Raw genomic sequence first — 25721 nt, 5'->3', positions numbered from 1 at the left:
GACATGCTACAGAAGCTTTAATTAAAGGTATTACTTCTACATCACTGAACATTAGAAATTAAATTCTTACTTGCAGCCACGAGAAGTAGCTTTTGTCTTTCCCTTGCATGTAGTGTGTCAGCATAAGACAGGGCTGGCTTTGGCATCCCTTCTTTAGGAAGGTGTATTGGATTTCACCCCACCCCTTCTCCTAACTACCACTTACACACCTGACATATTAAGAGGTGGATTTCCACTGCTACACCTTCAGGCTTCCTCTGGCATTGTCTGGGTCTCTATCAGCAAGGACAATACAATCTCTGACAAGATTTCAAGGTGAAGTTTATGTAAATTTGTGTGCAGAACAGAAAGGATTTACTATGTCAAGAGGGATAAATCTGTTAGCTTAAAACAGAAGTTACAGTAAACTACAATTTTTAAATTAATTTTGACTCTCAATGTAGTTGATGGTACAACCAACCAGTTGCAGCTACAAGAGCAGCCTGTCAGGATAATTGCACAAGCAGCAAACACAATCTCTTCCTAACACACCTGCTCAGAGTGGGGCCTCCAGGTGTGATTTTGTGCCTCCCTGACCAGGGACAGTTTCTTGGGGACAGCCATGTTCTTCACAACCATGCTATTCTTGGATGATACTGCATAGACAGGCAGGACACACTATGGTGAACTGCTCAAAAGCTGCAGGTCACAGCTGCCAATGATTCTGGAAAACCTCCTTTTGGAATGCTTTGATGAAGCTTTAGAGTACTGGGCTTCAGATTCTGGTGTGACTTACACAAAGAAAGTAACAGTGTATGCATTTTTTGCTGACTTCTCATGTGTGCAAGTAGCTTCAGCACATCTCTTTCATACAGCCTTGACTCTCACTCTGAAGACTCTACTTCAAGAGTTGAAGTCACACAACACTGCCCAGCCCATAACACAAGCTTTGTTAGAAGCCCTAACCATCATTGTTATTTACTTGATAATACCAGAAACACAAAATTCAGATGAAAAGAGTCCTTACCTTTGTTTCCTGGTTATTTTGATGACCCTCCTGGTTTGCTGCCCTGCTCCATGGGTTTCTCAGGTCCTCCTGCAGCCTGTGTCTTGCCTCAGCACAGCAGGTTCCTCTAGCTCAGGTCTCCTTTTATGCTTGTGGTTGGTCAAAGCTCTCCCCCAGCTGCAAATGGTTGTTTCTCTTTCCCCCTTTCTGCTCAGGTTTTTCATGTTTCTTCTGAGATTTTTTTTTTCCTTCTTTGCTTCCCTTTCAATGTCTGAATTTTTTAACCTGGACTTTACATTTGCTCCAAATTCTAGTTCCATGGCAGAGGCACAAGGAGCACCCAGTCCAATGCATCAGCCAACCTCCTTCCCTTACCACCTGTCTGGTCAAAGGAAGAGTCACTAAGATGAGGAAGGCTTTAGAGCCCCCCTGAGGGATGCAGTCTGGAGGCCCTTTTGGCAGGCAGGAATATACTTTGAAGCATTCTGTAGTGCAGCCAATTACCATAATAATGATTCCATTATGAACCAGAGTTCATAAACTCTCTGTAAACCTGTTTCTCAGCTCATGTTTCTTTGGTGCAAGAGCCATGTGTTGGCTGGACAGATGGGGGCTCTAAAGTTTTTAACAGGTTCCTTCATTTTTATTTGCTTATTGTCTGATCTTTTCCAGCCACAGCATTGTGCCCTGCAACTGCCATGTCTGCAGAGCATGGGGCACACTGGTGACTGCCCTGTGAAGCAGCCAGCATTTCAGGGTCAGCTTAACTAGAAATTGAGATGTTGTTCGAAGATCCCATTTCCTGTGCTTTGGGGACCTAAATATTCCCCCTTGATATTAATTATATATTTCCCTCTTTGCTGCAAGGAAGTGCAAAGAAAAGTAACATCATGGTCCAGCATCAGTTGCTGCATGACATGGAAAATTCTGCTCAGTGTCTAACCCATGGCCTGGAGCAGCATGTTTGGAACTCACTGGGACTGGGAGACCAACAACTGGTGATGGATAGCAGAGCATTTGTTGTGTATGAAAACAGCATTTGTCTCACACAATGGGAAGTGGCACAGATCTGGGAAACTGCCCTTGTTAGATTGAGTCCAGTATTATTTTAGACCCCATCAGATAGCTACAACAAGTTTAAAAATAATTATGTCTCATGACATAACTGGCTCTAGATGTGCAAGAAGATAAAATAACTTTCCCAAGACTACACAGAAGGAAGCTCAGAAGAACAGACGAGTCAGACTCAGATTTTTAATTGACCCTATTGTCAAAGCTCTTTTTTTCCTATAGATTTATAGAGGGGTACCACTATGAACTGCTTGGCTCATGCTCTTGTGCCAGTTCAAGCTTACAGTCAAGTGTCTAAAAGAAAGTCTCTGTTTGCTGCTCATATCTTTGGTACAATACCAGCATTATTTACAAATAGGAAAGCCTTTGCCACTAAGTAAAAGCCAATTTTATTTTTAGGTTATGTTTTCACCCACAATCTGCAGAGTGATCTGTATGTGTGACATTTGACTCTTTTCTAAATTTGTTTAATCTTATTTTGAATAGTGCAGCCTGGCAGTGGCAAGTGACTCTTTGGCTGGAGTCATGTGCCAGTAGCATCCAGGGTGAGGTAATTTCACTGTTGTACATCCAGTGTAAGTAGTCAATTTGTGCTTGTAGCTAAGACTGGAACTGGATGATTTAAAATATTCTGCTTCTGGATATTTTAAAAACAGCCTTTAAGCAATGTTACTGTGGTCATATATTACTGTGGTCAGATTTCAAAAGGTGACCAAAATTGGAGTGGACATGGAAGTTAATTTGCACTTGCAACAAGTCTGGCAAGAAAAAGACCTAATTGCTGTTCTTGTAACTGCAAGTTACAACTACAAATCTCATAGGAGACACTTCTTAAATGAATTATTTCCAGTGGGGAGCTAACAGAGAATATTTCTGGGCTTGACCACCAGTGATCAGAGTATCAAGAAAATGCTCCTGAGGTTTGAGGTTCATTTGGACATTGTTGCCTTTTTAAGTAGCTTCTTGTACACACAGTAAAATGTCCTGGGCTGATCCTGAACCTTAAGTAGCATTTGGTGGAACCAGAGAGTAAGTTGCTGTCGGGAAATTCTTGTGATCCTTTTGCAGAGGACACTGAAGGCAACAGCATTAACAACAGGGTGGAAGAGCTTTCTGAGGATTCAGAATATGTAGGGTTCAGTGGCCTTGTTTCATCCTCTCCCCTTCCCCTGGATGTCACAGCAGTGCCAGCAGCACTGCTCACGGGATGTCCCACGCACCATGCCTTGCTTCCACACACTCATTTGGAAAGTGGTGCTTTCAGAAGGAGCAACTGGCTGGTCTGGTGTGGGTTTGTCTTTTAGAAGGACTGTCAGGTAAATATGCCACTCACCTCAGGACAGAGGCCAAAAACATGCAAGTTTAATTGCAATAGACAAGTTTGAACACAGTGCTGGTAGAGCCACCACACACAGGGAAATTCCTGGGTAGGAAAGTCTTTCCATGAAAAAGTCTGCACAGCTGCTACAAGTTCTTCATGGCAAATCTAACTACTTTTTTAGGAAGAAACTTCCATGTAACATTTAAAAACTGGGACCTGGTTGGAGGTACGAGGAAGATGATCTGTGGCTTTCTTTGAGTGTTCATTGTTTCACAGTTTTGTGGTGTACAGAAAAATGCTTAAAAAGTTCTTCCCCAGATGAGGAATGCAGGTTGTTTTTAATTATGTGACAGGCAAACAAGGGTGACATGCCTGCTTACCCTTTATATGACAGCAAGCTTTATTTCTTTAAACAGACTAAGGTGGGAGACTTTCAGATGTTAAATAGCCTAAAGGCTGCAAAAGTTCTTCATTTCAGTAACCCTCTGACTCAACTGTGCTAATTTCTATTGCAGGAGGAACTTAGTCAAAACAATTGGAGTGTGAAAAATGCCCACGCTTTGGGCTTTACATTTTATTTTTAACTCACTGTTTTCTCATTCTCTATCAATCATGACAACTCTTAATGCAAGAATGTGAGAGCCCCTTCTGAGCATCTCAGCACAGAGAACCATTTAATACTGAAAGCTTTGTTCTGCACGTTAAATGCCTATTGACTCCTTCGGCCCAAAGAAATATTGATTTTTCTCTCACTTTCTTTACAGGCACGGCTTTCTTTCCTGGTCGCTGTGCTGAGGTCTTTGCCAAAGGTCAAAGCATTGGGAAACTTGGAGTCGTACACCCTGATGTTATCACCAAGTTTGAGCTCACCATGCCTTGCTCTGTCCTGGAGATCAACATTGAGCCCTTCGTGTGAAGACACGACTTTTATCTGCGACAGCCGTCCGCTGTCACACGCAGCACCCTGTCCTCTTTTGTCTGCCTCCCAGGGGACATCCCTTCTGCTTTTATGTTCCAATAAACAGAAAAACAGATAAAACAGATCCTGTCTCCCTGAGTAAATGTGTTCTTTGCAGTGCAATCTGGCTGGCTTCTGCAGGGAAGGAATGTGGGATCTCAGACAAGGCTGTGCCCTCAATGCTTTCAAAGGGCAGGGGGGAAGAAACAAGTTGGGTCAAAGCCCAGTGTTTTACAAGAGAAATGTAATGGCAGAGCACATGATTAGTTTTCAAAATCAGAAATGTTCCACAGACACAGCTTCATACTGTAACTGATTATGGCTGCATAACAGGAATCTCATTCTTTTCTTACTGCATGAAATAAGATAATTGATTAGAGCAAATGTTGAGTGAATGTGAGCAGAACTAAGGAGTTGAGCTTTTATTCTATACGGTTGTCATGTGCTCATCAATGGCTGGGGGAGGAAAATAAACTTGTTTCATGAAAACCAGAGCCATTTTGTAAGCAAGATGTGTGTAATATCTGCTTGCCTGCTCCAGACATAACTGTTGGTCCTTTATCATTCTAAATTCAGAAAGAGGAGGGGGTGGAATTACATTTTTTTCATTGTTAATGTCAGCCTAGCGGTTTTTGAAGCTCCAAACCAAATGGGGAAGTGCATTTAAGAGCATATGCCAGTGGTGTTTTGCATGAGTAGCAGAGAACTATCAAAGCCTTTGTCTGCCTGAGGCTGGCGTGTTTGTCTGCAGGAGTGAGTGTGGGCCCGCTGCACTCCCAGCCCCACCAGGGCTTTCTGGACCCCAGCTGTGCAGCAGGACCATGCAGCTTTTGGGCAGGGTTACTCTTCTGGCAGTTCTACCCCTGCCAGTACATGAGAACCTCTCATGGGTCAGGCTTTTCCTTCTAGGTGGCATTCTGGCAGCAGTTGTGTCACAGCTCGGTGCATTGCGCCTCTGCTCTCTCTGAAACTGAGAAGCTCCATCCAGCATAGCGATGCCCAATCCTTCCTTTCCAAGTGGGTGGTCAGCTCAGTACACTGAAGCAGCTCTTGCCTGGCAGCCTGGTGGAGCTGGCTGTCCTTCCTTTGCAATATTATAGCCATTGCTAATGCTGCAGGGCAGCAACAGCCAGTGCTTTGTGCTAGGCCGACGCACTGTGGCTCCTTTCTGCTGTGAGAGCCAGGAGTGCCTGTCCAGGAGTGGCCACCTGGGAAGGGATTTCCAATGACTGCCCGCTGAGCAGAGATGTGCAGTGTGAGGTAGGCTTGGAGTTCCATGAGCTGCACAGGCCCCTGTCCCTGGGCCCACGAGGGCTTTCCAATGGCAGCCCCATCAATAATCTCAACAGGTGGGAAGGCAACAGGCAAGGCTTTTTGGTGCAAGTGATAATCCAGTATGAAATATGCACTACAGTTACCCATCTGGAAACCCTCCGGTTCCCCTCAGATGGAAGTGTAGATTTTAATTATCTCTGCATGACAGACGTGAAATGAGAACAGAGCTGTTGCCATACGTTGCACGGCCGACTGCGGTGCCCACGGAGAGTGAGAAAACTGCAGCTCACATTTTAAACCTCCCCGGGGATTCGGCAGCCTGGCCTTTGCAGGATCTCTCTCTCCGTGATGCCTCCACAACTGGAAGCAGGCAGGCTGGCAGTGTGGGAAGCAATCTGGAACGCAGATGGAAAGTATTAACCCCCCCTTGTTTATTGGTGTGTCATGCACGGGGATTAGGACGACAATAAGGCAGATTTGCATTGCAGCAGAGCGCAGGCATATTTGCATGCACTAAATATATTTCTCTACACAAGATTTTCTGACTCTTTGGGTGTCCCAATTCTCCTGTGAATTTATCTGTCCTTTGAATGTAAAGACTAGATTAAGCTGGGACTAAGGGTTTGAGCTGCAGTGGCATGTGTTGTGAAGCTTTTAGGGATCGCTTCTTTTTCATACTATTTCTCATGCATTGGCAGCTAAATGCTACAAAACCATGAGCTTTGTCCCAGGTAAGTACCATTACTTGCTAAAAGTAGAGGATGAGAATTGAGAGGAAGGTTAAAAAGCCTCTTCAGAGTCCCTGACCCCTCCAGTTAACTATGGTGCCAGCAGCCTTGCAATGAAATTCAAGCTCTGCTGTAGTGCTGAGCTCAGGATTAACTGTGATTCCTGATGAGTGGGACACTTCATATAAGTCTGGTGTATTTATTGCGAGGCTTTATCTTTCATAGCTCCAAAGCAATTATCTGGTATTTACAGCCTGCTCATAGCTGTGTGCAGTACTCGAGGTAGTTATTACACAGCTTCGTGCTGGAGCCAGCCACTGTGAGCCCTGAAATTTGCTTTTACCCTTTGCTGTAGCCATGGGATCTGGCAAAGGAAACCTTTGCTGCTGGTGAGGACTTTTGAGCAGTTTTTAAACATCTTTTGAACTGGGGTCTTCTTTTTAAATAAGAGTTGAAATGGAAAAACTGGGATTTTTAACTACTGCTCCTCAGTTACAGATTACTTTTGGCCTGCTCTTGCTCCCTGTGGGTACTGGGTCATTGCTGGGGATCTGAACACAAGCAGAAAAGGCTGGGAAGCTGTGACAGAGAGATCAGAGCTGGTTTAGTGTGCTGTCTGAGCAATTGCTGGGTTCCATTCTGCTGGACATGTGCTCTGAGCTCTGGGTTTGTCCTTGCTGTGCTTTGGTGGGGATTTTGCAAAGAGCAGGACCCTGAGACAGCCTGGCTGCAGCTGCCTGCAGGTTACCCTTGCTATTGCACAAGGGTGTTTGTGTAAAGGTGATGCCTGGGCCTGTTTCCATCTCCAGGCTGGCACTGTGCTCGCTTGAAATTTAAATCAGCCTTGGTTTGGCAGGTGAGAATGGAACAGGCTGGGCAAAAGCGCTGCCAGGGGATCATGGCCTGGCACAGGTGACACCTCTGACCGCCTGGTGACCTTGAAAGCGAGCCTGCTGCCAGGGCAGGGTGCAGCAGGGTGACAGGGTGGCCGGGGACAGTGGGGAGACAGTGGGAGAGCAGGGAAGCTCTGACAGGAGCAGAAGCAAGCGAGGACCTTGCTTTACTCGTGGCTCAGCAAATGTGCAAGATCCCAGCCACTGCCCAGCCACCCTTCCACCCTGTTCAGAGAGGTATCTGTGTTTTCTAACTTCTTGTAGCACAGTTGAGAAGGTGCAGTCTCAGTTTCACAAAACTGAAACTGTTTTTTTCTCTTCCCTAAATTACATAAACGACATGATGAGCTTGCTTGCAATTTTGCATAGGATGGATTAGGAAACTGGGGTCATGACAAAGTTACTGCTGGAAAATTAAAGCAGGGAAATTAAGTGCTTGCTGCTTTAACCCTGCCAAAAGGTGCAATATCCATTTGACTTCTGACAGAGTAGCTGGTTCTGCATTGGGGCACCAGCACACAGAGATGCCCCAGGGAGGAGGAAGCCTGGGTCAGCACCAGGTGCCCAGAAAGCAATTTGCAAAGTAAGCTGGTCAGAAGAAGACAGCCTCCAGGCAGGACAGAGGAGACTAAGCTATGGGTGAGGTGCCTGCTCCATCCCTCTTGAGAGCATAATAAAGGCAGCTCAGATTCTCTTGCATCACCCCTCCAGCTGCAAGCAGGCACAGGAGGGAGAGCTGTAGCACTGGACCAGAACAGACAGCACAGACAGTACTGAGAACACAACAGCCCAGGCTGTGATACTCTGGAAGTTACCTCCCACTCCATTCACATCAAATGCAGTGTTTTACTCTAAAACACAAGTGTGCCTACTCGAGAGGATTCAGCTGGTGCCTTTGTCTTACAAAATAAAGAACACAGCCAGCAAACCCACCACAAACCTCATTCTCTACCACCACCCTGGAAGTGCAGAGGCTTCTGCACTGCAGAGATGAAGAGCATTTCCAAAGACAGCAAAGACACAGATTTGTAATGAGAAGCTGGTGCTTCAGCTTAATGAAATACAGAAAGGGTGATGTGTCTCACCTTGTCAGAAGACTTGCCTCTCCACGCCTGGCCCTGCAGGAGTGGCTATGGTCCTATGAGCATCTCAGGAGCACAGCCCCAGGGCAGAGCCCAGCTATAAACCCTGCCTAACCCAGCTGGCCCCGGATGCTGCAGCATTTGGCTTATCCTGATCAGCTGTGGGCACTTGGAGTGACACCACTTCCAGGCAGGATGTGATGCTGAGAGGAGGATGAGGCCCTATCTGGTTTCGAATACACTTTTTGACCACAAAAAAATATTCTGCAGGTAATGGGTTGTCATGCTATCATTGCACATGTTAAACAGGCTTCCAGTTAACTGTTTAGCTGATTAGAAGCAGATATTGTAGGTGAAGGAGATTCCAGTGCCCAAAAGTGCCCCAGCACTAATTACATGCAACTCACTTGTTTACATTTGCAAATGTTGTAACAAATAGCCATTAGTAGACTAGTAATCTCTTTTTAAAATGTTTTTTAAAAAGCAGGATCCTTCTGGAGGAGTCAAAGCATGGAGCTAGACTGAGCAGGATACAAGCAGGACACCTTGGGAAGAGAAGTGGGTGCTTGCCCTCGGGAAGCTCTTTTAGCTGGGACTTACTGCCTTTACCTCAGCAATTTACAAATACCAACAGAGGACGCAAAACAAACAGACAGACAACAAACTCTGCAAAATAGGTTTATTTTAAAATTTGAACCAAATAGAGTTTGCATTTATTGCATGAATCACATGCAGGTGAATACTATAAAAATACCTGTGCAGCATTTATATATAATTTATAAAATCTTCATAGCATAAAATAGCTGTGAATCAGAACAGAAATTTTACACATAAAGCTGCATGAATGTCCCTGTCAAATTGTGCCTTTCTTGGGAGTAATTCCAAGCCCCAGCTTAAAAGCTCATCTTGCTGCCAAGTTTTTTCCCAATTTTGTGATGTGGCCCCTCCGCAGGGCTCCAGTTGTGCACTGCACCTGTGTGTGTCATGCAGTACTCTCAACACAAGGGGTGTAAAGGTATTTTAAACTTGATGGTAGAGCTTCTGTGGTGTCTGGGAGGGAGAGGCTGAGGATGGAACCCCATGGCTGGGGTGGCCCATGTCCAGCACTCACTCAGGGGCAGGTGTGAGTGGCCATGTGCCCTGCTGAAAGGCTCACTGGAGCTGTTTGCATGCACGTGTAAAGTCCACACAACCTGATATAAAACACAGCCTGAGAAAATCTAAAAATGGTTAAAATTTCTGCCTGCATTTCTTCTGGAGATTGGCAATCTGGGTTTGGAGTGGTGCAGCTCTTTCACGTGCATGCCTCGCACTCCTCAGACAGAACCCCCAGCTACAGTTCTAGAATTGATTTTGTTTATCCAGGCAGTCAATGGAGGGCAAAGCACCTCCTTTACATTCTTCAGGTTCACTTTTCTCGCAGCCAGGAAGACAAGTGGACATGGTTAGAAAGCTGGCTCTCACTGTACATTCTGCCAGGCAAGGCACAGGGGCCATGCTTGAAGCTCTGCAGCAATAGCACGGTACATTTTGCTAGCTAAGCAGACCATGTTCACTGCTGTATTTCTCAACAGCTCATTGGTCCAACAGCTGAAATATAGTGTTTTAAATAAGCAGCCTGAGTTATAGGCATGCCTTTCCTATGGACATGCCTCCCTGCTATTCTACAAGTGCACACACAGTGTTGCAGGATGCATGGAAGACCAACTGTGATGCTGTGCAGCAGCAGAAATGATGGCATCCTATAATTGTCACGCGCTGTAGTCACCAGAGTCACTGCTCAGCTCCTTCCACAACGCAGTTTATGGAATCTACTTGTCACCCCTACACATGACAGGGAGGACTTTTTCCTTTCCTCTAGCCAGGGGAACTAAATTGGAGTTAAACAGTTTGAACTCGAGCCTCAGTTCTACAATAATAACTCTGCTTAGTCGTTTGTAGGAAAAAGATCTTTCAGTGGAGGCTTTCTTATTAATATCCAAGGAAATTTGCAGCAAATCACATTAAACATTGTGTTGGCTTTTCCTTCTCTTTTACATTTTGGGTTTCTTTTTTTCTATTTTACATTGGAATAATGAGTAAAACCACACACAGAACTAGCCTGGTCTGGCAGTGCCATCAGAAGACACTCTGAGCTCTGCCCAATGATGGCATTTTGATTTTGTCTGCTCACATGTCCCCCACTCCACCAGCCACTTTTTCCCTGATGCCCGCTTGCTCTGCTGCTTCAGGAGCAGCCAGGCAGGCAGAGGCACAGCCCTGCTCCCCAGCAACCCCAGACCCACAGCAAAACAGCCATTGCTGCTGCCCTGGCAGTGATTTTGGCTGTAAGCCTGTCATATTTAGTTGCCTGGGCAGAGGGTGTTTAATTGTGGGACACAGAGGGGACACGGTGGGGTCAGTGATTTCTAACCCAAAGTTATCTGTGCACAGAAATTCCCATTACTCCTCCAAGTCAGATATTTTAGGCTAGTTGCTTTGTGTTTCTGTGGCAAGGGCATTGCGGGGGTGGCTATGAGGGTGACTTCTCTCAGAAGATGCCAGAAGCTTCCCCTGTGTCCAACAGAACCAATGCCAGCTGGCTTCCAGACACATCCACTGCTGGCCAAGGCTGAGTCCATCAGTGACAGTAGCAGCACTTCTGGGATAACACAGTTTAAGAAGGGAGGAAAAATCCATACAATTGCAGGCAGAAGAATGAAGATATGAGAGGGAAACAACTCTGCAGACACCAAGATCACAGAAGGATGAGGAAGAGTAAGAGGTGCTCTGGGTGCCAGGGCAGAGACTCCCCTGCAGCCCATGGTGCAGCCCATGGTGAGGCAGCTGTGCCCTTGCAGCCCATGGAGGTCCATGGGGAGCAGAGATCCACCTGCAATCAGTGCATGACCCCACACTGGAGCAGGGTGATGCCCTAAGAAGGTTTTGAAAACCACCACTGAAACAGGCTCCTGGCAGGACTTCTGATCCCTCAGGGGACCCTTGCTGGATGGAGAACTGCAGACCATGGAAAACTTCACATTGGAGATGTTTCTGAAGAGCTGTCTTCTGTGGGAAGGACCCTATGCTGGAGCAGGGGAGGAGTGTGAGGGGTTCTACCCCTGAGGAGGAAGGAACAGCAACATGTGATGAACTGACTGTAACCTCCAATCCCATGCGATGGTGGGCAGGAGGAGCTAGAGACTTCAGGAGGGAAGCTGAGCCTAGAAAGAAGGGAGGGGTAGGTGGAAGGTGGTTGTAATATTTGGTTTTATTTCTTATTATCCTACTCTGATTAGTTTGATAATAAATTAAACTTATTTCCCCAAGTTGAGTCTGTTTTGCCTGTGACAGTAAAACCGCTGAGTGATCTCTCCCTGCCCTTGTTTTGAGCCGTGATCCTCTCATTATATTTTCTCTCCCTGGAGAGAGAGGAGTGATAGAGCAGCTTTGGTGAGCCCCTGGCATCCAGCCAGAGCCAAACCCACCACACCAGTGCAGAAAGGCACAAAACACTTTTTGGTTTGGTCAGCAGCCTGGACTGTCCCGTGTCCGAAGCGGCGGCTCGGCGAGGAGGAGCTGTGCTCACATCAGCCCCAGCAGCTCGTGCAGCCGCGGCACAACCACGGTGGCCGTGAAGCCCACGGAGGAGTAGGTCACAAACTTGTAGGGCACCTCCACTTCCAGGCGCCTCCGGGCTTCCAGGTCACCGATGGGGAACTTGTACCGACGGCCCAGCACGCCAAGGACCACGCTCTTCATGAGCCAGCGTGTCAGCAGGACAACCAAGATCCCCACAGAGAACCTGGCTAGCACCAACACCATTGTGCTGGCGATCAGAGGGAGGCCAGGCTGAAGGCTCTGGCCAGCGTAGGCTGAAGCAGCGTACTGGTTGTTTAACCAAAATCCCACAGTTGCTCCAGCTGCTGCTCCTAAGATCGTAGTGGTGTCTCCCCTGGTAGGGCTGTAATAGTCTAGTTTGGGGTAGTTGTAACATAAGACAAGAGGCACAACTACGGAGAACAATGGGCAGAAGGGGCTGGTTAACAGCAAGTGATCTATTGTGTCCCACGCAGGATACAAGAGCACGAGCAGCACAGCCGAAATCAGTGCTCCTCCGATCACATCCTGTAAAGAAATCACATTTAAAAGGCTTTGTGAGGCCTGGAAGGTAAACCAGGTATTTGGGTGATTATAAAAGATCTGCATTGGTGGGGCCCAGCAGTGGAGAACACCCTGAATCCACTGATGGCATTATCCACGTGCAGGGAAAACCTGAACCATGTGCTAAACAAAACATGACAATCCACAATCCCAGCCTTAGCTTATGTATATGCATATGTCTGTGGACACACATCCTTCCTCACCTGCTCTCATCATTTGAGGACATTCCCCACCTATGACCTCGGAAAAGGCACGTGCACAACTCCATCCCAAGGACAACATTGCAGTGAGCTGCCTTCACACAAACCCTTTCCCTCCCGTAACCCTACAACAGTTTCATCATGTCAGTGTGATTATCCCTTGCTTGCTTTGCATAAAGGGGGAGATGCTGTCCCTTGTCAGAGACAGGCTCCCATCCCAGAACCACAAGCTCCAGGGATGGAAAGGGCAGAGCTGTGGGATGTGGTGTGTGTGCCATGGCTTCTGCCAACTGCAGGAGGAGGCACCTCCAGGCAGGGATACAGCAAGGAGAAATTTGTTGCCCAAGTCTCTGAAATCTGGCCTTTGGTACACTGCCTGAAGCAAGCATATAGTTAAACCCTAATTTATTAACAGAGGCAAATAAGGTGTTTTGGGAGCTTGATTGTTGTCAGCCACAAAGCTGAGGCAGGAGGTAGCCCCTAACAAAAGCTCTCTGTATGGGAGCAGCCAGGTAAAAAGCAATAAAACAAGTTTCCCTGTGCCACCCTTCCAGTGTCATGTAGAGGCAGCAGTGTTCGTACAGCCACAAAAAGCTCTGCAAAAGCTGAAGTTAGCTACAGACAGAAATGTCCTCTTCTAAGATTGTATCTTTTTCACAAGTCATGACAGCTGACTACTACCATGATTGGTCACAGTCTGAAAATTATTTATGTGAGCTTCACTTTGAGTTAGGCAGGAATGAGGGGACTTTCTCACAACAGAAATATTTAATGACATTCTGGTAAATGCATTACTCCTGTATGGTTGAACTTCAGCTGTTTATAACTTCCATTACATTCACAGCGCACTTGGTTTTAAACAACTCCTACAGCCATTTTGCACATCCCTAATACAAATTTCCTTTTATTCTCTCATCCAAAACATGAGGCTAGCCATGGAAATACACAGACTTGATCACAGATATCTAGTATGTAAAATACCACTATATTATATACCTTTACTTCACAGTAAATCATGTTTTGCTGTCAATTCTTAGATGATACCTTTGCACACAAAGCATGGTTTGGCCCAACACTAAGCAACCACCTCAACACAAAAGAGCCAGGGGCTGCTCCCAGCACTGATCCTCATAAATCCCATCCCCACTCTGTACATATATTTCCCACACACATGCTTGTCCACATCATGTTAGAAGAAAAAGTCCTCAATACCCCTCTGTGCATGATCAAGGAGCAAAATTCAAAAGCTGTTCACATGCTTTTCTGTTCAATTAAAGAAATGTAACAAAATATTAACATTTCCTCACAAAACTTTGCTCAGATTTACCCAGCTGACTCCAGCAGCTCCCGAGCCAGTTGCAAACAGTCCCTATTTACAAACCTAATTGAAGTTTTCTGAATTTTGTTATTCTCCCATTCAGCCCCAGTACAGTACCGTGGCTCTTGGAAGTTTCAAGCAGGACCCAGACACTCAGCTCTGCCCCTGACCAGTGGCATTGTACCAGTGGTCTCCAAACTGGGTGCACAAAGCAGCCAGTGGGGTTGGGGGGAGAACATACTTTTTGCTCATAAGTCAAATAAAATGTACATTTTTCAGAAGTAATGCTTATTTCATTGTTATATTTGTTAATTTTGTGTGTTTTATAATGCATGTACCAGTATAGCAGTGTATACAATTTGTAAGTATACAATGTATATAATTTGTAAGTAAAGATATATCTAGATATAGATATAGATATATATAGATATATATATATATGTAGTACATGTTTTGTAAGTACATATATATGTATATGTAGGAGGCCAACAGTTTATTCTGTTTTCCCCCCATCCACCAATATCTGGCTTCTCATTTTGAAACTAGAAGCTGCTGGAGAGCTCAGGACATGCTGTGGCTGTCTGCGGTGGTCCCTTCAGTCCCGGTGTGCACGGGCAGGTTTGATTTTTTTTCAACATCCAAAAGAGGTTGGCAAGATCCAGAGCAACGCTTACATTTAGCAATGCAGAATTAATGACGTGTCCCCTTGCCTGTTAAACTCAGGACAAGATGGGAAGAGGAGGGATGACTCTGATTTCTGCGAGAGCTGCTTTGCGGACTCTGGCTGCTGTGCCCCCCGGAGCAGGACCTGAGTTTTTCCCGGGAGTGGAGCTGCTGTCAGCACGCCCAGGAAGCACATTCCTGCCTGTCTGCCTGTGTAAACAGATTAGCCTCTCGCCAAGCCCGCAATTATAAAGGAATTTTTAAATAAGGGCAGGCACGGATTTTGCTCAAGGTGCAGTACTACCTGCAGAATTTCAAACCTCCGGTTGCTGGGAGGTTCAACCATCCTGCTGGGATGCTCCAGCTCCCTCGGCACAGACAAGTCCTCCCCAGGCTCCATCGAGCTCCCCTGAAGCCCCTCCACGGCCATGCAGCTCAGCCCTGCTCCCACACTGCCCCAAACATCTGCCCTGCTTCCCTGATACTCCCAATCCAAGCATAAGGAGCACTTTTCCTATTCTGTCTGGTACAAGGTCACTTACTGCCTGAGTTCCCTTATATTCATTTAGTGTGAGACACTACTCATGCTCCTAAACTCCACTCCTAAGAACTGTGCTGCACAGTGTGTGAAGTACTGTGACTATGTTGGGTGTTTATCAGCTTTAAAATATCTAAGATAATTTCAGGATTAATGGTAGTATGAAAAAACCTGAAATACAGCCCAACAAAGGGGTGGGGTGGGAGCTTCAGAACACACACCCCCAACTCCCCCTGTGGGAAGTGTAGGCAGAAATAAATGCATCAACACTAAATGATATATCTCAGGGGGGAGAAAAAGCCCTTCATGGTTTTTTTGCTATAAAAAGTGACCATGCTGCTCAGCACAGGAGATTATTGCTTGTAACTCAGGGCAGTGGCAGTGCCAGCGAGGTTCTCCCCACATCAGCTGTGGCTCTGGAGGGAATGGCTTCAGCAGATGTGAGGCAGGAAAACTTTTTCACTGCATTGAGGACGGGACAAAAAATTGGGCCAGTGTTTTAAGAGGTGAAACAAAGTAATATTTTCTAGAATACAACTCTCTGGAGAAAAAAGGCATACAACAACAGTTATCACTCATATAATCTCCAATTGCTTCTTGTTTCTCAAAAATAACCCTTAAAAACTTACAGATTCACTGCTTCAAAGTGTGTCCAAATTTTTATTTTCTTTTTTACTTTGTCCTTTCCAGGTAACTCCAGATTGCCTCTTTACCAGGTTCTTGGACTCCATCATTTAAGACCTACAAGAAAGGACCCGCATTTCCCCTGTTTTTCCACACACACGGGACACTGATGTTGAGGTGATGGAGATGGGTGGTTGTAACTCAATTACCTGTCAGCAGAGTGAGTGCATTGCTGCCACCCCATTCTCTGGCTGGGTGATGCTCTCCTGGTAACAGCCTAGGCCATGGGTGCTGGTTCCCTTTTCCCTGAGCATAGTATTCACTCTGGTACAGCTGGAAGGATGCAGACAGCTCCCATACCAGCTGACTGCCTCTCCAGGAGGTCTTTGATGGAAATATCTCTTCTAATGACATCACTGTGCTTTCTGATACCCCTCCTCATTCAAAAGCAAGGCCAGCAGTGCTAAAATACAAACAGATTTGTAAGGCTGAGACTACAGAAGATGAGATTCTGCACTGATGAGGAGCTGCAGGAAAGCACAGTGCAACTGCCCTTGTCGCTCTTCCTCTGGTTCCTCAAACAGGAAAAACTCAGTTGCACCAAGTCCATGGATATTTGTTACCCATTCCTTTGCTTTACTAAAATATTATTATTACATCCTTTCTATTATGGCCTCATTAAAAACCCAGAGACTCTTTCAGGTGATGGCTTGAGGTCAGAAACAGCTCTGGACTGCACTTCTTCCCCAAAGAGCCAGTGGCATAGCAGAGCCAGTCCCTGTGTGACAAGCTGCATGTGGAACCTGTGACCCAGCCTGGCACACACTGAATAAAGACCCAGCCAAGCACCTTTGCCCTTCTGAAAGGCAGCATTGCTCACTCTTCAGCTAGGAAGCTTTTTCTAAAATTTTATTTTACAGCCCTTTTCTATCATGTCAAAAGCACAAAGGACTTTTTCTTCTTTACCCAAAAATCCATCTAAATTTAGAGGGGTCTTTCATTATGATGGGTCAGCAAGAGAAGTATGCAAAGAATTTTTACTTTTTGACTTAAGGTCAGTAGCCCAAAAAGGGTGTCTGCAGCCTCGATGTAATATACTGTTTTGATCCACTGGGCCTGAAAGGGAAGGTCAAGCTATATTTTATAGCTAACCTTAATCACACGAGGGCTCCCTTTCTTACAGCCATCAAATCTCATTACAAACATAATTATTACTTAGTAAAAAAATTCAATTATTTATGCATATGCAACCAACAACGCATATCAAACTCCTGAAGAAATAGCCCGAAGTTTTTATCCATATTTTGGAAGCTGGACCGCCCCTCTGTCCACTGTATGTAACAGATCAAAAAAGTTTCATCCTGTCAGGAATGAACCAGCTATCACAGGCACACTGAAATTAGTTCCTAAAGCAGCACTGATGTCTCTAAGCAACTGTGCCCAGCAAGTCTGTCATATAAACCCACAGCTATTTTACAATTATTTTCAGACAAACTATTTGTGCACCTCAATCCCTTAAGCAGCAATTTCCTTCCAGCTGCAAACAAGGAACCTGTCATTGCTGAGCGCCTGGTGCCTGCGCAAGGCGGCCGCGCCTGGCCCGTGGCTCACCGAGCCGCAGCTCCTGCCGGCACTCCCGGGCTGGGGCTGAGCCAGCCCGGCTGTTCCGCTGCCAGCGCTGATACTATTGCACAAAGGGCTGAGCTCAGGAGCAGCGCCGCTTGCCCAAGCGCATTCCTGGCAATTACAGTGTCGAAATGGGGAGCTGCGCTGGAGACGCGCTCAGCTCAGCCGGCTGCGCCCCGCAGCCTCCCCGCGCTGTAAATCCCCTGCGGGCTCCAGCAGCAGCCCCAGGGCTTCCGCAGCTCCTCCGAGAGCCCAGCCCCAAACTCAGCGGCACAACTCCCTGCCCCTGCGCTGGCACGGCCACCACCCGGCAGAGCTGTAGGAAAGCAGCGCTGGAGGCACATCCTTACCAGGACTGTGTGCATCCCTGTGTAGAGCCTGCTCAGACACACCAACGTCGAAACCACGAACGCTGCTACGAGGCCGAGCTCGAATGGATACTGTGAAAAGGGGGGGGAAAAAATACACCATTAAACCAAGCAGCTGGACTGACATAAGGATCTCGTGCTGGGAAGAGGGCTCCTGAGCTGTGCTTTCCCCAAGAGATGAATGTGACCTGAGACATGGTCCCCCTCAATCAGCACACAACCCTGCTGGAAGGTCATTTCATTACCTGTGGTGCCTGCTTCTGCAACATCTGGTCTCACTGTGGAGACATCTGGGGAATAGATGGTATTTGCAGAATTGTTCTCTACAATATCTATCTGCAAAACCCATGTTAGTGTCAAAGAGCTTAAGGAAGAAGGCAGGCATGTTGTACAAACCATGCCTGAGGTAGCACTGCAGTCTCAGCTCAGCCAAGGCGACTGTGACAGCTGCAGAGTCTGACCAGAAGTGTAATCGATTGTCCTCGAGCAGTGCCTGAGTGGGGAGAATCGATGTCTGGGCTGAAACCACAGTCCAGCTATTAGAGCAGTCAGGACTGCTCTTCCCCGTGATACTTAAAGGTTTAATCATCTTCTTATGAAGCTGTTTTTTGCCTAATACCCTCCCTGAGTAAACTAAAAACATGGAAAGAACCATTTAAATAAATCATTAAACATAAAACATTTAAAAATTGTAAAAAAACACATTTGGTAAAGAATAAGCTTAACATATTAGCCCTTAATCCACTCATTCAAACTCTGAAACTGAGTGGGCTGTTGGGCTCCTTTCAATCCATAAGGGAGTTTTTTTTCTGAAAAAAATAAACCAACTCAAAATACAAATAAATGCAATTAATTAATCCAATTTGACACAAAGTTTCCATCTTCTGTCAGAGGCTTACGGCTGACCAGGGTGTCCACAGGTCAGCACAAAAATGCCTCTGTGGAAATTCTAAGCATAGCAGCTCACTTCTGACCCTTTCCCCTGGCATACTCCAGCTTCCTGAATAGAGAGCTCAAATCCAGCTGCAGATGTCACTCCCAGTTCATAAAACACTATTTTCCCTCATCTCTCTAAGCCTTTGGAGGATTTGCACCCACTTGACTCCTCCCTCAGCAGGCAGCCTTCGAGCTAGTCCAGATCAGTAATTGATGATTAGGGCATCTTGAGAAGATAGCAGCATAATGTACTGGGAGATTTTTCTATCTTAATAGAGGCAATTAAACCATTTAATTGTTTGACAGCAGCTTTATTGTTTCATGGCAGTTTCCAGGAAGCACAAGACTGCCTGTTAAGAGCTGCATGTCCCTCTGGTCACTTTGGATTGAGGAGAAGGCAATGCTGACCAGGTCATCTTGGCAGCCCTGACACATGGGATGGATCTGGCTCCCAGGACTAACAAATATCCCCTCTTTTGGCTCCTTGTCTCCATGCCACTGTCAAGCTGCTCTTGTTACCACACAGGAAGCAGGAGCCCTCTTATTACATGGGTTTATCCCTTGAGAGGGCTAAGAAACATTCTTAAATACAATGCAGCCAGGAAGTGATTATTGCTAGAGTACAGGAAACACAGGCTTGGATTCATTAAACAGAACAAAAATAATCATCATGGAGAAATGGGTTTCCAGGAAATAAACCTTTTAGGAAGATGAGGAAAAATGATGAGACTTCCCCAAGCAGCCTACAGCTCCTACAGTGAAGTTGCTGTTACTGCTCTGACAAGCAGGCTTCCTGATCATGTTGCGTGCTGTTAGTCTAACTCAGGTTGGACCAGGGGATTTCCAGGAATGCTTTTCCTTTCATACAGAAACCACAGAGTTCCTTTGGTTCCCCTGGGAGCCAGCATGTCCCAGTGTGCAGCAGTGACTTGGTGGGCATGGCCTGAACACAAAATGTGGCAACCAGGCACCTTCCCTGCCAGGCCACCCCACGTGCAAAAACACAGTGACCCCACCAAACTACAGCAGGGCAGTGCAGCCTGCCAGCAGCTCTGAGAGGAGTCCTTGCATAAAAAAGGACATTACCACTAAATTTCTTTTATTATTGAGCAGCTACAGGTAAGAACAGGGAAGAATACACATCTGTGAAAATAAATAAAGAACTCCTCTGGAAGTAGCAACATCTTTGGATTTGCAAGCTTTATGTGGCTTGCTGGAAGCAGACACAGGCTTTTCTTTTCTTAATGTATTTTCTTTTTTTTCTTCTGGTTTCCTTTTGTACCCCTACCTTGTACTGGTTCATGGTTGCAATGAAAAAGGAGAAGGAGATGGCTGTAGCTGCCATGGCGTGGGTGGATGGCATCCCATACTCTGCATTCGTCCTCATCTCCAGCTTCACGACAGGTGGTGACAGGGGCCGAGGCCACTTCAGGATGTCCTTGGAGACCTGGCCTATGTACATCACTATCTGGGGACAGGAAAGGCCACAGGGCTGTCAGTCAGCACAGGCAATCCCCACGCAGCCCACCCAAGAACCACCTGTATTTCCGTGCTTTTTCTTGCAGAATCCACCCCTCCAAGTGGAGAATTTATCTCCTGAATTATTAAAGGGCTTTCCATTAGCTCAGCCAGTGAAGGAAGTGGTGGTTTTGCTGCACTCTGTGGTAACCTGAGCAGAAGTGGGACCAAAAGGAGGGTTGGCTGATGAGATTCAGCAATACAGGACAGTGTGAGACAGACAGCTGGTTCCCACACCAAGCCAGAGAAGTTTAAGTTTCCTCCCTATCCCTTACAACCCCTCTCCTGCAAAGAAAGCAGCCATATGAGAAATTTTTCCACCTCATCTTCAAATCACAGCCATGTCCAGCCCCAGCTCCCCCATTCCCAGCAGCTCCCACTCCAGCCACTGCTGCAGGAGCCCTGCTGGGCCACAGCACCCGTGTGGTTATTCAGTGACAGCCTCGGCATCCTCATAGAGGCAGCAGAGGGAAACTGGACAGGCAACATGAGCTACCAGTTCTCCTGCCTAACTCCCCAGTAAAAGGATTTTATTCCCTGCTTGAGACACCAGGGGTTTAAGTGAGGGCTGCATTCAGGTCAGCAAGGGAAGCAGAGGCAAGGGGCAATGCTATCCAGTGTCCCTGAGAGGTGCTGCCCATCCAGCCGTGCTCCTTAGCAGCCTCTCCCCAAATGCAGCATTCTCTCAGCATCCACAGTGAGGACATCTGAGACAAGTTAACCAGGCTGTCCCTGTAGGATGTATTTGCTTTCTGTTGTAGCCCTCCTCCCTTTACATAATGTAGCCACACATAGGCAGAGGAGGCTCTTTAAAACAAATCCAAGCAAACCTTTTTTCTTTTTTTTTTTAGTACAAAAATCAGGTTAACTGATGTCTACCATGAAAGCTCACTTGCTGTGTGAGACAGCTTGCTCTTCTGCTTCTTATGCTCCCACCAGCAAAGGAGGGGACTTAAAATAACATCCTTCCCTTTCTACTGGTGTTGGCCATATGCTGGAACAGCAACACGATCACCCACTGCCACATTTGTCACGAGGCACGCTGCATCCCTCTCTCTCCCATCAGCCATTTAAAAAATGGTTTCACATTAAAAGAAAGATGGCAGGATTCAGGATTCAGAAGTCAGGACCAGGAAAAAGCCAGTCATTCCTTCGTCCTTCCCTCTACAGCAAAGCACAAGCCAGAGAGTGCTAGATTTACAGCCAGCAGCAGAGCCTGGAAAAGTGACTTTGCATCCTTTATTCCTCATCATATGAATCACATTACTGCCTTATTATCAGCAGCAGGTGGGACCCACCTGGCTGCTCCTATGGACACACAGGGCACAGGGAAGACAGTGAATAAATACTCTGCCCCAGACTGTTCACAGTAAACAAAGGCTCAAGGAACAAATGTATTTTAAAAACCTACTGTGTGATTTTATTTAGTTAATGCCTTCAGTTTCCAAATGGATGCAGGCACATGTTTGGAAGTTAATTAAATTCCAAGGTTGAAAGAAAAATTGCTCTCTCGGGCAGAACATAAAACATTGAGGCTGCCATTTGTGATACCATCTGAGAGGCAAGGTAGGATGAGCCAGTTTATCAGCAGTCCTCTATAATAATGACTTCCACTTGTGTAAGTATTATTAGCACTAGAACATAAGAGCATTGCAGAAAAGGAAATGAGTCATCTCAAAAATGAAGGCTATGCTAGGACTCCTGTGATGGTGAAAAAACAGACTTAATGCTGGAGGTGGGATGGGTAAATGAAAATACCAGACATCATCACAACACCCTCCCCTTCCCAGCATCCCAGATTAAATTCTGACCCTTTTACTTTAGAAACAAATTGTATAGCGGGTAAGAAGAGGTGAGACGACCTTCATAAAACATGCAGGGGACTCCAGAATATGCCCAGACAGCATGGATCTCTGAAGCACCGTACCTTTGCCTTTAGCTTACTTGGGTACCATGCACATGGCTTTACACACATAATTCTGAAATATGTGGCAGAAGCAGCGCTTGTGGGTGAGGTAAAACACCTCCAGCAGCTGAAGTGGCAGGCTGCCCGAGAGAATGACAGCAGGGGCACATTGCTAAAGGCCACCCTGCACAGGCAGTGCCGTGGCACCTGCACCCCACGGACTGCGGGGCTGGGGGAGCCCGGCTGTGCCCGGCACTGCTCGGGTGCTGTGTGGGCTGGAAGAGAACAGCTCTGCCCAGGTTCTGCACGGGCTGCAGGGGCTGGGGGAGCTGGGGGAGCCCGGCTCTGCCCAGGTTCTGTGTGGGCTGCAGGGGCTGGGGGAGCTGGGGGAGCCTGGCTGTGCCCGGCTCTGCCCGGGTTCTGTGTGGGCTGCAGGGGCTGGGGGAGCCCGGCTGTGCCCGGCATGGGGGAGCTGGGGGACCTGGAGGAGCTCAGCTCTGCCCGGCTCTGCCTGGCACTGCCCAGGTGCAGGAGCACGGCTCTGCCCAGCACTGCCCGGGCTCTGTGAGGGCTGCAGGAGCTCGGCTCTGCCCAGGCTCCCCACAGGCTCTTTTCTCACAGCATGGCAAAGCAGAGTTCTGCAGAGCTGCCAGCCCTGGCAGCGGGTGCCCTCCCTGGGACAGCCCTGTGCCACGGAGCAGGAGTGGCACCAGTGGGACCCATCCGGCAGTGCCCACCCTCACCCTTCTCTCATGCACATCCATGTTTTCCCAACACAATGAAAATGACTCTGAACTCTTTTGGGTTAAATCCTTGCAACAAATGTAAGCAGCAATAAAAAACCAAACAAAACCCAAAAACTGTAAGCAGCTTAAAGCAAGACCTTCCTCAGGCTCTGTGGTGTCTACCACAGCTACAGCTGTGCAAGGGCAATAGCAGCACATTACAGCAAGCCAGGACTCCAGGTGAAGGAAAGGCAAGGCTTTATTGCCACTTTGGGTGAACAGCATTACATTTTACTACACAAAGGCAATTGGCAGTTGCTATAGCAGCAAGACAGCCTCTGTGGTCTTTTTCTGAGAGCTTCCTCTTAATTTGCTCTGAGTCATATATATAGTCTACCTCCAAAAATACTTCTTCACCTGAGCCTTTGCATCAGGATAAACAAGACAATCATATCTTTGTAATTTAAAATATTTTGCTTTAGTGAACAACTACAGAACAAAATTTGAGGTATTAGAATCCACACAGGTGTGGATAGCTATTCATTTGTTCCAACATCTGAAGGAGATCCCTCTGGGGTGAGGGGCTGCTCCCCTCCTTCTGAGCATCTGAGTGCCATGAAGTGACCTGTTTCCCTGACATTCCCATGCCTCTGGTGTGTAAGTCAACAATCTAGGAGGAGGTTTTTCTGACCTGCAGGCATTGTCTGGTATTTGCAATGGTTTCCCCTCACATGCATCACTCCTATGACAGGAAGCAAGAGCTCTGGAAGCAGATTTACCACCACAGTGCAGATGCACATGGAGCAGACAGACACAACTAAGCCTGTTCCCTGTGCAGAGGCGTGGCAGTACTGCCACAGAGTGCAACTTCCCCTGTGGAATGTTCCTATGGCAGCTGCCCAGACCCTGAGCCTGGCAGGATTGAGGAAACATGCTCAGTGCTGCAGGTGTGCTTTGTGTGGACATCCTCCTTCACCCCTGCCCTCTACAACCTCTGCGCAGGATGGACACACCTGTCTCTCTCACTGGCATATGAAGGTCAGGAGGAGCAATTCTTTTTTTATTCTGCCATATTTCAGCTAACAAAGGGGAACTAGATCATATTTGTTTTCAGCTTCTGATTTTGCAGCTGTCCTTATCTTCATTATTGATCTGTTAAAAGGACAAGACAAAATTCTAGAGAAGACACGCTGTCAAATAGCATAGGCAATTTCTTCCCTGAGATTCACAGTGTGGCAGCCTGACTCCAAATCTTCTGGTTTAGCTCCAAAATAGAAACTCTGTAACCTGGCTCTAGAAACCCTGGCCTGCAGGGTCATCTCACCAGAAAGGAAACTTACAGTTTGAAAATGATGTTACTTTGGGTTTCTTTCCCGAGCACTGTGCACTGATAGGAGTGACCAAGCATACTGAAGAAAAAAAAAAGAAGGCTGGCCTATTAATAAACATGATTAGTCAAGCAGAAGTAAAGACTGTGTGGGGTTGCTGAGGCAGGCGTGACTTTGATTTACCATAGAGAAATTAAGCCAAGCACCCAGCCTGCACAGCTCTGTGCTCAGCATCCCCCAGGTGCAGTGACCAGATAAATACTGCAGCAGATTCTTGCTGTGACTTTGTCCCTCGGGCATCACTCGGTTCAGAGTGAAAGAGGAACAGGGCAAGGAAAAGCTTGTTCTTGTGGAGGTACTCCTCCTACCTACCCCCCAGTCAATGCCAAGAACTAAGGCTTGGCTCCAGCAAAGCACACCATGACAGTCACTGAGCAGCACTCTTGGCCCCTTGCCCTGGCAGCAGCCCAGGTGGAGGAAGCCCTGCAGAGCAGAACCTGGGGCCCTAAGCCACCCTCAGATTGCCTCCTGCTCCCCATCCCCTCCTGAAGCACCGGGCTGCTCCCCGTGCTCCAAGCCCAGCAGCAGGGCTGGATCCTCCTGGAGGCACACACACCTTGTGGGAGAGGGTAGCTGGCTCTCCCAGAGCTCCAGCACCTGCCATTTCCAGCTGGGTATTGTTTCCAGAAAACACATCCACCTTGTGCTGGCTGCACGGGAGCTTTCCACGTTTCCCAAGGGCTTGGCCAGGGTCCATAGGATGTTCAAGGCTGCATTCAGCTGGTGGGATGCTCAAACCCTTGGGCTGTCCCAGCCACTATGGGAACATCAAATCCCACAGGCAGGTCTCCAGCCCACCACAAGCAGCACAGCACTCACAGCACAGGGCAGCAGGGGCTGGGGGACAGGGAAGACACAGCTTGGGCAGCTTTCTAAAACTGTTATATATATTTAAGGAAGGACGACTTTGTCTCAATTCAGGCTTCAGAAACACAAAACCAGAACAAGATTAGTAGTACCTCAAGCCTCCAGAAGCACAACCAGCCAACACCCTAACACATTCTCTGTCTTTAAAAGAAGCCTTTAGACAAAATCTATAAGGTAATTGAGTGTCTTATAGTGGGCTTAGAGAAAGAAATTTGAGTCCAGGCATCCAGGCTCCTGGTAGCAGGGAAAAGTACTGTCAGGTTGATCTGGTTTGTCATCTAACATCTAAAACTGTAAACTGTTACACCTAGAAGTTCTACTGAAATACAAAAGGTTGCCAGTTGAAACTTCACCTTAAATGATTCAGAGCTTGTTTCAGTTATGAAAGCCTTATTGGCACTTTTTCTTCAAGGGTGGAGTACAGCTGCCAGCTCTTGCAAAATTCCCTTTCAATCAACACTTTATCAACTTGCACACACCATTTATTTTTGTATCCTGACATGTAGTTAGTTATGTGCCTGAATACAGTTTTACATGTTCCTGTGCAGTGCAATATTTGGAGCTTGGCTTTCAAGTGACTCTGTTTGT

General features: G+C 46.9%; 2 protein-coding genes across 2 annotated transcripts in view; one reads left to right on the top strand and one right to left on the bottom strand.

The window, feature by feature from the left end:
• The window catches only part of FARSB (phenylalanyl-tRNA synthetase subunit beta), a 35981-nt gene extending 31561 nt beyond the window's left edge, over positions 1-4420 (top strand). Inside the window, exon 17 of the mRNA XM_021553629.2 lies at positions 4142-4420. Within this exon, the coding sequence (XP_021409304.1) occupies positions 4142-4293 (152 nt within the window). The 3' untranslated portion in view covers positions 4294-4420. The remainder of the gene's footprint in view (positions 1-4141) is intronic.
• A 4558-nt stretch (positions 4421-8978) lies between these two features.
• SGPP2 (sphingosine-1-phosphate phosphatase 2) overlaps positions 8979-25721 on the bottom strand; it is a 35680-nt gene continuing 18937 nt past the window's right edge. Inside the window, exons 3-5 of the mRNA XM_021553640.3 lie at positions 20018-20197; positions 17776-17865; positions 8979-12420 (exon numbers count right to left, since the gene is read on the bottom strand). Coding sequence (XP_021409315.3) covers positions 11878-12420; positions 17776-17865; positions 20018-20197 — 813 coding nt within the window. The 3' untranslated portion in view covers positions 8979-11877. The remainder of the gene's footprint in view (positions 12421-17775; positions 17866-20017; positions 20198-25721) is intronic.

This window comes from Lonchura striata, chromosome 9 (genome assembly GCF_050655825.1).
Source record: "Lonchura striata isolate lonStrDom1 chromosome 9, ASM5065582v1, whole genome shotgun sequence".
NCBI lineage: Eukaryota > Metazoa > Chordata > Aves > Passeriformes > Estrildidae > Lonchura > Lonchura striata.
Note: the sequence above shows the minus strand (reverse complement) of the source record. Positions and strands in the feature narration are given on the sequence as shown.